The 12,980-nt window shown below is 44.6% G+C and overlaps 1 protein-coding gene across 1 annotated transcript in view; it reads right to left on the bottom strand.

Moving 5' to 3' along the window:
• The window catches only part of ROCK2 (Rho associated coiled-coil containing protein kinase 2), a 146,624-nt gene that overhangs the window by 42,338 nt on the left and 91,306 nt on the right, over positions 1-12,980 (bottom strand). The window contains exons 5-6 of the mRNA XM_040992831.1: positions 7,585-7,845; positions 813-957 (exon numbers count right to left, since the gene is read on the bottom strand). Of these exons, the coding sequence (XP_040848765.1) occupies positions 813-957; positions 7,585-7,845 (406 nt within the window). The remainder of the gene's footprint in view (positions 1-812; positions 958-7,584; positions 7,846-12,980) is intronic.

Here is a 12,980-nt window from a genome sequence, read left to right on the forward strand (position 1 = left end):
ATCTTCCAGGAAATAATCCAAATCTAGACATATATTTTTATCTGTAGTGCCATCCCTTACCACCCTGACCTTGGGAAGCAGAACTAGCCACATCCCTCTTCCCTATACCAGGTGTTTGGTCATTGAGTTCCTTAGCCCAAAGATATTTTAATAAATTCAGTATTTAGAAACAGGACACTCTAGGAATAAAATCTATAATATAAAGAACAGTTTTGAAAGCAGTTTTGTCTAAATTTTTATTTGGTAAAGTAAAATAAACTACTAAATATACCTCTGAGTTTCTGAAACTGAAATACTATTCAAAATATGTTCTGATAATCAAATGGTTAATATATTTATGATTCAGTTAACTAGAATTACAAGTCAAATACATACACACATAATAAGTAAGTTTACTAAACCAAGAAACATAATTCTATAAAGAGAAGGATACTTTGCGCTGTGATGACTGCAGCAAATACGGACACTGTCGGCCCAAACACTGCAGCAGTCAGGGTCACTGGGAGATCAGCACGAGGCCCACGCAGAGGCCCACTAGGCCCTTCTTGTTCTAACAGTTTGTTAATTCAAAAAGGCCTCCTTGCAATACACATCAATTCCTTTTACAATTTCCTAAATCTACACAACTGTTATGCCAGAATCAAGCCTGGTATTAATGTTCTGATTAACAGTATGTCATGTCAGACACTTCTAATTCAAGGTTACAAGAAATTCCAACTCTTCCCCAGGATGCAGGCAACTCTTCCCCATGCTCTCAGACGCAGTATTAAGAAAAGGGTTTTGAAAAAGAACAAATTGAAATAGTCACTCACCCACTAGCATTTCAAAAAGAAAAACCCCTACAGACCACCAGTCACATTCTCGTCCATAGTAGCCATCACCTCCCTGGGACTGCAGGACTTCGGGTGAAATGTAGTCAGGGGTCCCAACGGCAGTGTCACAGTGTACCATGCCTGTCTGGGAAAACAGCAGAGACCAACGTAAGCCACAGACTCCAAGTGCCACGAATCCATCCGTCTTCAGACAACAAGGCGTATGTCAACAGTTGAGGTGCAGAACAGTTTTAGGAGCCCCCACCCCCAAAACAAACAAACAAACAAACAAATTAGGATACAGAACAAGGAGAGCTCAGAAACAGACAGGAAATGGTCAGTGTGGACTCACATATTCTTTACTAGGCAGGACACAAAGATTAGTTACTCCTCACTAGGGTATTGAAGATTTCTCTGCACACTCCTCCTAAAACTGTTCTGCACCTCAACTGTTGACATACGCCTTGTTAGTTATAAGCCAGCTTAGACTAAAGTCTGCCAAGTTCAAAATTATGCTTCAACACTATAAATTGCTAAATACTAAAATGAAAATAGACACAAGACGGCTGAATAGTATCCTATAGCCATTTCAAGGTGAATAGAAGCCGGTTGTATATAAACTAAAATTGAAATGTCAATGAAGCAGTCACAGGATGTGGTTAAAAGCTTGCATTTTTTAACATATTGGTTACGCAATACCATGCCATTCCATAATGTTGTAAATTGTTGTTGATGTTATGTTGGAGCTTTTAATTGATCAGGATGTTATTCTGCCAGCTTTGCCTTCAGACCAGAGATGGTCTCCCCAAGAAATCGTTGAATTTATTTGGACAATAAGATGCTGGACTCTCTGCTTGGTATATGCTTGCAATGAAAGAATTTTGACTGAATTTGAACTGTAATACTGCAACAAGGTGGAAGAATCCACCATGGGGGGAGGGGACGGGGAGGGGTTGGGGGAAATCCCAGAGCCTATGAAACTGTGTCACATAATGCAATGTAATTAATAATAATAATAAAAATCACTGAAAAAAAAATAAAAACAAAGTGGGAGGTTCTACATATTTTGTAAATTCTGGCTTTAGTCAATGTTTTTAAGTGCTGTAAAATGTGTTACTTCTAGGGAGTTATTTCTAAAACAATTATCTTCAATTGGCAAAAATAACTCAATGATTTCATTTTCCTGAATATAGAGCAAATAGCTAGAATGCAAATTAAAAACGTCTCATAAAAAAAATTGAACACATCATGGGAGTAACATTTTGTGTGGATTACTGCACAAGATTAAAGATAAATAATGGTTGTTTCATTGCTGGAGTGAGCTGGGTTGAAGTTTGTGATGTTGGCATCCCATAGCTGAGTGCTAATTCAGTGCCACTGCTCTGCTTCTGACCCAGAATCACATTAATGTATCTGGAAAGACCCAACCACTCAGGTCCCTGCTGAATGGTGTTCCACGCTCCTCGATCTGATCTGGCCAAGCCCTAACTATTGCAGCCACTCGAGGACTGAATCAGCAGATGGTAGATGTCTGCTTTTCAAATAGGTGAACAAATCTTCAATACACAAAAAAATTCAAAAAGAATTGAAAAGCAGAACTTTCACCAGCTGCAGGCAATTGGCTAGGTTGCCTAAGTGTGGGCTTGGTGGGCTGAGCTAAGCCGCATCACCATGGGAGTGCATGAGAACCAAATGGGATGCTGCATGGACCAGGCTATGCTGCAGCACATGCTGGCATACACAGAAACTGGGCTGGCAGTGGGTCTGATGAAGTTATTGGGAGTCATCTGATTTGGCTGTGACACCTGCCATTGTGCGTGGAAGACCGGGTTTGTGGTGGGCTGGGCTGGCGGGGCAGAGGCTGCAGGACCCTTCAGTTCACGTGGGAGATGGGGAGCGGGGCAGAACTGACCAGTCAGCTGCGTCCACGGATATGTGCACTGACTGTTGCAGGTGTTGCACAGAAGAATGACATCTGAGGGGCCTAGCACAACAGCCTAGTGGCTAAAGTCCTCACCTTGTAACTGCCGGGTTCCCATATGGGTGCCAGATCATGTCCTGGCCACTCCACTTCTCATCCAGTTCCCTGCTTGTGGCCTGGGAAAGCAGTCAAGCATGGTACAGGGATTCTGAACCCTGCACCTGCCTGGGAGACCCAGAGAAGGCTTCTGGCTTCGGTTTGCTCAGGTCCAGCTAAAGGAGTGAACCAGCAGATGGAAGACCTCCCATTTTCTCTCTTTCTCTCTGTGGATCTGACTTTCCAACAAAAATAAATAAATCTTTTAAAAAAATCATATCTGAGGCCACTCCCCAACTAGATAACTGAACTCAAACCTTGACCACAGGAAGTGCACCCATTGGGATTGGGCCTTCCCAGTTGCTGATGCCTGCGCAGCAGACAGCACGCACAGACACACAGCAGACCTGACAGCCAGCTCATCTAGGCCAGGATAGGACTTGGAGTGCTTCAGCAGACGATGGAAAGCGGAACAGGCTAGGCTACTCTCCTGGCCAACCTCTGCAACATGTCTGTGGATGAAGTAGGATGGATGTTGTCAGCCAACAGACCTAAGAAGATTTTCTCAGCCCCAGTGCAATTAAACCGACAACATCTTATAACTATCAAAACTACTCAAGTAACACACTCAGAACACTATTTCCCCACAGATGTGCATCACTCTGAATTATGGAAACAGATTTAAACTGGTGCCTTATTTGATTTTAAATATATCAAAATAAAATGTATATTTGCTACAAATATTTGGTGTTTTTATCACTGTCATGATAGAATACAAATGAACCTGAAACCAGCATTTACTGAAAACACAAATTGATCAATCAAAAATCTTGCAATTGGCCTAATAGACTACACTAAACGCTTCCAACACAGGTGGAAGAAAAACCCTACCTGGAATTTTGTACCTCTCTACTGTGGACTAAGGAGTTGATTTGCCCTCGTTAGCCTGGGGCTGGGGGGACAGGAACTGGACTTGTGGCTAAAAACACCCAGACTCATCTGTATCCAATATCCTGCTAAATGAAGATGTGGGGGAAGAGTACATAAGGAAAGGTAAAGGAGAAATAGAGAGAGACTTCACAGACTTCCACCAGCACTGGTCTCCCGTTGGTGCCTCCCCCAGACTTCTCCCTGTCCACTTACTGGCTCTGCTGGCCGGAGCACCTCTCAAAAGCAGGGCAGAGGGTTTTAGTCTGTGGTCTTAACAGGGAGGCAGACTCTTCACCTGCTAAGGCTCACCAGTGCAGTGTTGCCCAGCTTGTCCAGACCCTGTTTTTACTGGCATTACTGCAATACACACAGCAGCCTATCTGAATTATCCCTGAATATCACTTACAGGTTTCATAAGCACTTTAGTTAGAAAGTCGTATAATGTTTGGCCAGCCCCTACTGCTCCAGTAAACCCACAAATTAAAGTTTTCAGAAAAACATGTACACTATAAAAATCCATGTCACCTGTAAAAGGCCAACAGCAACCACTTTATCAGTCTGTATTTTAAACATCACAGGCTCAACTGAATCAACTTGCATACATGAAAGTATTAATGTACACAATCCCATTTTACCTTCAGGTAATGTAAATTATCGTCTGCACTGCGGTGCAGCCCGTGTTACTGCAATGCCTTACAAGTAAGGCGTGAACCCACTGTCCCTAATTAGGGTAAGTTCTTTTAAACAGTTACTATCACTGAGACACATCTGTGTGTCACTAAACCACATCAGGACTCTCGCCTCCACAGAAACAGCAAATTCATTCAACAAATTGTATAAGTCACAACTTATCACTCAACTGTGGTAGTAACAGTTATTTTAGTCCTTGCTTTAATTTTTTTTTTTAAAGATTTATTTTTATTATTTTTTTCATTGGAAAGGCGGATATACAGAGAGGAGAGACAGAGAGGAAGATCTTCCATCCGATGATTCACTCCCCAAGTGAGCGCAACGGGCCGATACTATGCCGATCCGAAGCCAGGAGCCTCTTCCAGGTCTCCCACGCGGGTGCAGGTTCCCAAAGCTTTGGGCTGTCCTCGACTGCTTTCCCGGGCCACAGGCAGGGAGCTGGAAGGGAAGCGGGGCTGCCGGGATTAGAACCGGCGCCCATATGGGATCCCGGGCGTGCAAGGCGAGGACCTTTAACCACTTGCGCCACCGCGCCGGGCCCCCTTGCTTTAATTTTTATATTTTATTTTTGCCTTTACCCATCACATAATGTTTTATATCAAGTCAAAACAGCTGCAAAATCATTCAAGCCTCTCTGTGTAACAGATAAGGGGTTAACACTTTTTCTGTAAAGGAGGATAGTTACAGATATGCCAGGCTTTGTAGGCCACATAAAATCTCTTAAAATTTTTCTTCTTGGGTCCAGTACAATAACCTAATGGCAAAAGTCATCACCTTGCATGCTCCGGGATCCCACATGGGCACCAGTTCATGTCCTGCTGCCCTACTTCCCACCCAGCTCCCTGCTTGCAGCCCTAGAAAGCAGTGGAGGACGGCCCAAAACCTCAGGACCCTGTGCCTGCATGGGGGACCTGGAAGAAGCTCCTGACTCCTGTCTTAGGAACAGCTCAGTTCCAGCTGTTGCTGGCCACTTTGGGAGTGAAGCTGTGGACAGAAGATCTTTCTCTGTTATCTCCTTCTATATTCCAAAAAATTTTAATGACATTTATTTAAAAATTTTCTTCTTTATTAAAATAATAATCTAAAAACATGCCTATCACTTTTAGCACATAAGCTACATAAAACCAAGCCACAGGGCAGAGTGGCCCTTTTGTTCTGGTTTGTTAACTTTATTTACAGGAGAAAGAGAATGCAAACACAAACATCCGTAAGGGCTTTGGTATAGTCACCATAAACAAAGGCAATGTGGGGAAACTGATGCTTGAAACAACACTATCCATATTAAAATACAAAATTTCAAATTCTATGTAATATTATTTAAAATAAGCTCCTTGCTCCTCAAGCAACTGTCATCATTGTTGGCATTACTGGAGGAAAACAGGGGTTTGAGGAACATAATCAACACCTTCAAAGTTCAGTATTACAAAAAAATTTTCAATTACAACAAAATTAAGGAGTTCTACCTTAATCTTAATTCTTCAAAGGCACACATGACTAGTGAAAGAGGAGACACCAGCAATATCTATGACATACAAAGCATTCCTGCACACTAACAGAAGCAATTAAAAAAAAGTAAAAAGAGGAAGACGGGCCAAGACGGGAAGAGAGGTGATAAATAAATGTTCAAGTAGGCTATTACAAGCCAGTTGGGTAAGCACATCCAGAGGGCAGAACAGGAAGGGTACTACTTCCTGTTGGAACAGAAGACGTCCAATTCCTAGGTTATATACAACGATAATCCTTTTGGAAATCAGCCAATTTCTTCACTCTGACACAGCAGTCTCAGCACCAGGCTTATTTAAACTCATGTTAGGATATACAGAAGACATGTTTGAAGATGTTGAAATCAGTACTGTTGGTAGCAGGGAGTTGGAGGTGAACTAGGAATCCTACTCCGAGGGAATATAGATATTGTGGAATACTAAGCAGTAAGAAGTGATGAGCTAATTTTACATTTATCGTAGATAGACATAAAAACAATACTGACAGAAAGTGAGCGAAATAATATCATATTCTTTATATTCAAACAGTATATTCCTCACACAAATACAATGGGATGTACAATGTACATTGTACAAATGTACAATGGGAAATGGAAAACACATTAACTGGCTGTCAAGGAGAGAAAAAACAATACGAAAGAAACTGAAAGAAGGAAAGCAAAATAAAGAGGTGACCTCAGTATAGACTATCACTTACAAATCAACTACCATTTATAAATCATAACACATATAACATATGCAAATAATCATCTATACCCAACAAAATAACACAAAGGGAAATAAAACCTGATCCCTTCCCATTAGGAATTAATGTGTAGACAAAAAAAGGACAAAACAAATTAGCTATAAGGTTAGCACTTAAAGCCCCTCGTTATAATATGACTTGTTCAACAAGTAAAGCGTAACAGGTGATTTCCCCGACTGGCAGTAGCATACATTTGGTTCCTCATCTCCTTTTCTTAAAGGAAGACTAAGAATTAGCAATGGTGGTAGAAATACCAAGCACCTTGATTTTAGACTGTCTCCCACAATTTCACCTAGATCGTTAAACATGTGAAAAAGTTTTGACTGGCAACAAATGTCAGCATTCCATGAGGATAATGAAGATAACCAAATTTCTATTTCTCTGGGGTTCATTAATAAAGTATTCTATAGCATAATGAGTAGTAAAGGAAATGTCTTCATTGGTTGTACCATATCTCAGTTGCTACTCTGCAAGATGTCCTTTATCTTTGTTTAAAACTACCTAAAGGGCCTGGCACGGTGGCACAGTGGTTAAGGTCCTCGCCTTGCACGCCCGGGATCCCATATGGGCGCCGGTTCTAATCCCGGCAGCCCCGCTTCCTTTCCAGCTCCCTGCCTGTGGCCCGGGAAGGCAGTCGAGGACAGCCCAAAGCTTTGGGACCCTGTACCCGCGTGGGAGACCCGGAAGAGGCTCCTGGCTTTGGATCGGCATAGCATTGGCTGTTGCGCTCACTTGGGGAGTAAATCGGATGGAAGATTTTCCTCTCTGTATATCCGCCTTTCCAATTAAAAACAAAAAACAAAACAAAAAAAACCCTACCTAAAGTCTTTGATTTGCTTTGATTTCGTTTCTCAAAAACGAGCATTTTTTTTTTACTTGTTTACTTACCTCATCCATCTTCATACATGTGCCAAAATCTGCTAACTTTAGATGTCCATGTTTATCCAAGAGCATGTTGTCCGGCTTCACGTCTCTGTGTATGAGGCCCATGGAGTGTATTGCATCCAGGGCAAGCACAACCTCGGCAGTGTAAAATTTGGCCCACTTCTCAGGCACGTCGTAATTACTCATAAGGTTCACAAGGTCCCCTCCGGGCATGTACTCCATGACCATGTACAGATACCTATCATCCTGAAAGGCACAGAAGAGCTGGGAAAAAGGAAAAAAGTAGTAGTAAAAATATTTTAAAAACTCAAAACCATAAACAAATCCAAAAGCTATCATTACTACTGAAAAACACAAAACATTCTATAAGCACAACAGTTAAAAATATAAAAATCTTCTATTTTAAAATTGGATGCTTTATGGACAAACCACCAGATAAAATTTTTCTATGTGTCAAGTTTACTATCAAAATATGAGTTACTGAATATTTTTCCCTCTTGGAGAATATCAAATACTACCAAAATTTAAATGATTAATAAGAGAAACAGAATAGGAATGAAATCTATAAAAAGTAAAGGGTGGGGGCAGGCAAGAATTCATTATCTTAAATGAAAACCAAAGGAACAATTGCTCGTAACTCAACAAAAAGGGTTGCTAAGCAGGCAGAAGCAGTTTAGAAAAAAACTGAAAAGATGCAAGACTCAATAAACACATGGAGAAATAAGCCTCACACCAACAGACAGATGAGCACCTGGCAGACTTAGCCGGAACAGAACTAATGCCTTGCCCTTTTTCCATCTTCCTGCAGCACACAGACTATCTCAGTGTTATTGCATCCAGAGAAATAAAACATAATCCAGGTGGCCACTGGCCCCTGCAGAAAACCGAAACCACAGACTCCTGAGAAATATCTGCATTGCCCCCCATACAGGATCCACCCCTTCCAAGAGAAGCAAAAGCCCAACAGAACTAAGAATCAACACTGGACAAGAACCACTATCATCAAGGAAATGTTTAGAACAAAACCTGAGGATGGGTTTGGTTGTGTAAAATCAATACCTACAAAAGGGTAACATGCCACATCAGTTAAATACTAGGCTGGGAAGAAAAAAATGTGGAGAAAAAAATCCTTCAATCAAGGGACACATGAGTGATGATGGAAGAACAAATGACAAAGGTAAGAAAGTTGAGGTAACAGGACTTGGTTCAAACAACTGAGGGTCACGAGGTGAAATTCAGAGCAAGGGTAGCCAAGATCCCACACCCACCTCCGAGCAGTTCTAAAGGAACTCTAAATCAAATGGGAAATTTTAGACAGCCAGTGCTACATTCTCAGAAATCCAAGAGAAATATTATAATAAGATGACTTACATATAAATATATAAATCACAGTCAAACCTCAGTCAACAGACCCAACACAAAAGACAATAGAGCTAGCTAGCTATTCAAAACTGTTTTTAAAAAGATTTATTTTTATTTGAAAGGCAGATTTATAAAAGAGAGAGAGGGAAGGAGTGACACCAGGAGAGAGAGAGCCACAACAACCAGAACTGAGCTGACTGAAAAATCAACTCAAAATCAATAATAGGCCTATCAATAATAGGCCTAATTTTTTTTTTTAACATTTACTTACTTACTTACTTAGCATTTTCTTTTTGTTCTTCTTTTATCTGGGGGAGGGGAGATACCACGCCCATTCTCCCAACCACTTTAGTAGCCGGGAATGGGGAACTGCCACCTGATGTCATCCCAGGGTCCCTGCTACGGAGCATTTTCCGAGGGTTCTGCACATGTGGTTTCAATAGTTCTGAGATGCTGCTGCTATCACCACTCCAAGGATGAGGAAATCCTTCCAACGTTAACTGGCTCACCCAGAAATTTGCTGTCAAGATTCGCTGGGGTAGTTGACCTATTTGTTCTGCCCTCCTTCCTCTGCAAACTGATGAGTGCTACAGCCCAGCACAGCCCAATCCTGCCCATCACACGCTCGGCCCTCAAGTACACCAGGGGAAGTTGCAGCACAGTCAGAGCGACTCCCCAGTAACCTCCACTGGACCAGTCCCCAAATCTGGTTCCTGTGCCTGCCAGCAAGTGCAGGGGACTGGTCCAGTCTGTCCCGCATCCCAAACAGATCTCATACACATCACTGGACACTGAAGCCTAACTCAACCCGACTGTCTCTACCCTCCAGCCCTTACTCATGCCAGCAGGTGCCACTGCCTGTCCAATCGGGCCTGCCCCAAGTCCTGATTCTCATGCTCACCAGGGGTAGTTGCAGTCTGTCAGAGAGGTGCCCACAACCTTCCCACTGAACCCACTCCACACCCCAGATCTTGCACCCTCCAGATGGTTTTGTGGTCTAGCTTGACAGGACTTGCCCTCAGTCCCAGCACTTGCCAGCTGATGCAGGCAAAGCCCAACCTGCTGGCCCTTGTTCTGGCTCATGCCTGTACAAGTGGATACAACTGATTAGCTCAGCCTGGCTTTCTCCCTAACCCAGTTCACATGTAGGCCAACAGGTGTTATAGCCCTGCCCCAGCTTGGTCTGCCTCTAGTCCTAGCTCTCACGTTCACCAATGAGAGTAGTAGCCAGTAGGGGAATTCCCACTACTCCCTTACCGGGCTTGCACACCTCTCCTCATCTCACATGTGCTGGTGGGTGTTGCAGCCCAGGCTGGCATGGCCTGTCTCACCTTGGCATTTGCTGGAGGGTGCTATAACCTGGCCCAGTCCAGTCTGCCCTCTTCCAGCTGTCGCTGTCACCCAACACAGAGTGGTCAGCCCCTTGCCACCCTCCCCAGTCCCAGTCCTAATGTGAACTGGCTGGTGCTGCTGCCTAACCCAGCCTGTCCTACACCCCATGCTGGTTTTCAGATCTGCCAGGTGGTGTTATTAACTGGCCCAGCCTGGCCGCCCTCCACCCCCAACCTAAGCCAGATTTAGTCCAGTGGGTACTGCAACCTGGCCTGGTCTGCATTGCTCCTTGATAGGCCCAAATTTTTTTTTTTTTTTTTTTTAGATTGTTGCTGATGAAGCTTTTTTTTTTCTATTTAAATATTTTTTTTTTTTATTTTAACAATCTTTACATGGTTAATTTGTGCATAAAGGGTCAAGGGCTACAGGAATGTGGGTAAGACTGTTATTTCCATATTGTTTCCTTCAAATATCTGAGGTAGAGGGGGATATTGAGGGAGAAGCCCCACCTGATTTTCCACCCACCCCAAGTCCCGCATGTGGGGCATGCTCCGAGATACTCATTGAAGTGGTTTCAGTAGGTCACCAGTTTTGAAATTGCTGCCAATCTTGCCTCTCCAAACACGATGAGGTTGTTGAAAAATCCATTAATTGACATTGTCCATCATAGCGTCTCTATTTGCCCAGTATTTTGTTGCTGAGGTGGTTGATTAACTTGTTCCATCTTCTGTCCCTCCATGGTTTGTGTTCTGAGACTGGCATTTCAATTGGGCAGATCACCAAAGAAACTTCGTCTGAGGTGTTCCCAGGCCAGATACTTGTGGAGAACAGGTATGTGTGTGGGGCTGGAGTGTGGGAGAGGGGCAGGTCCCAGTGGAAGCCGCCAGGATCCATATCCTGGCCCCCTCACCCCACCCTTCCTTCTGGCCTCCATGCCCGCCAGCTGGACTCTGGCCTGATGCAAACAATGAGGCCCAGTTGCATCGTATGCACGCCTCGGGTCACGCAGGAAAGACCCCCTGGCCGGTCCAGGAGGGGGAGCCTGACGAGTTCCACAGCACAGGGTCCCCTATGGGACACGCGGCGCCGGCCTCTCCCCTAATGCCACGTGAACTAGGCGCTCACGAGGCACTGGGGCGACGAAAGGCTAGGGCAGGGAGGGCCCTCAGTTCCCCCTAAGCGTGCCCAGGAGTCCCAGGGAGTCCCTGGCTAATGGTTTCCTCCCTAAGGCCCTAAGGCACACGCGGTGAAAAAGCCCAGAGAACCTCCAGCACAGTCCATCACCCAGTCAGCTGGTAGTTGCAAGTGCTAGGTTGCTTCTGTTTTCAGCCCCGCCTTCTACTGGAACCAATGGGTGTTGCAGTCCAGCCTGGTTCTGTACAGCACATACTTGGTCTTCACCTAAACCAGTGGGAGCTGCATCCTGATGAGAGCGGCCCACAATAACCCCCACCAGGCCAACCCCCTACCCTGGTTTGCCAATATGTGTGGCAGACCAGTCCAATCTGACCCATATCCCCCTGGTTGCCGTACATGGCAAATGGCATTGAAGCTTGGATCCATCTACCCAGCTCAACAGTCCAGCCTTCACGGGCGTGGTTGAGTGCCTCTCTGTCTAGCTACCCCAGCCCCTGTCCTAGTTCTCGTGCCTTCCCGTGGCAGTAGTAACTCAAGAGGGGGGAACCCACTATTTCCCTCCCAAGTCTCTCACTCCCGGATTGTGCACTTTCCAGGTGGTTCTGCAGTTTAACTTGACAGGATTAGCCCCCAGTGCCAGTTTCTGCCAGCTGGTGCTACGGCTATGCCTAAACAGCCCTCTCCCATTCTAGTTGTAGGTTGCACCCAAGGAACAATCAACCCATCCTGGCTTTTCCCTGGTCTAGTCCACATGAGGTGCACAGGTGTTGTAGCCCTGCTTAGTCTAGTCTGCCCCCATCCCAGTTCTTGCTCTCCAGTGGGAGTAGCTGTCCAGCAGGGGAACCTCCCCTTATTCCCCCGCTGGCTCTGTCCCCTCCCCTCCTGTTTCTCACGTGTGCCGGATGGGCACTGCAGTCACATTCGGCACAGTCACCCTCCTCCTGGCATTCTGTAGTGTGGACTGGTTTTTATCGCAACCAAACCTGGCTCGACCCTTACTCTGATCTGGTGCTCGGATTTGCCAGTGATGATGTTAACTGATTAGCCTGGTCTGCCCCCAATCCATGCCTAATGTTTGCCAGTGGGAAACTTCTTGTGGCCTGTTCTGGGCTGTTTCCATTCATGTTTCTTGCGCTTACCAGTGGGGTCTGTGTCCTGCCAGAGGAGTTGCCCAGGCTCCTCCATCAGAACCTCTCCCAGTGCCGGCATTTGCGCATGCCAGTGGGTCCATGAGCCAGCCCTAGCCCAGTTCCTGACTAGCTTTTGACCCAAGCTGGTTCTTGTTGTTGGATATTTCAGCCCAGCCATGGCTCGTCCAGTCCATTCCCACATACGGCTCACACATGGTTCAGTAGGGGTTGCGACCTAGCATAATCCGTCCCACTTCTATCCTGGTCCTCTAGGAGCACCAGACAGTACTGGGGTCTGGTCCAATAGGCCCAAATTTTTAAAATCCTCCTGACCCTGCTTTAAGCAAACATCTCTTAGATATAACACACAAAGCAATTATAATTGGCAAAATTTTTACAAAATGAATATAGAATTTTATCAAAAGAATTTTTCTGGAT

Source organism: Ochotona curzoniae, unplaced genomic scaffold, assembly GCF_017591425.1.
Source record: "Ochotona curzoniae isolate NIBS_2020 unplaced genomic scaffold, NIBS_Ocur_1.0 contig_883, whole genome shotgun sequence".
NCBI classification, from domain to species: Eukaryota; Metazoa; Chordata; class Mammalia; order Lagomorpha; family Ochotonidae; genus Ochotona; species Ochotona curzoniae.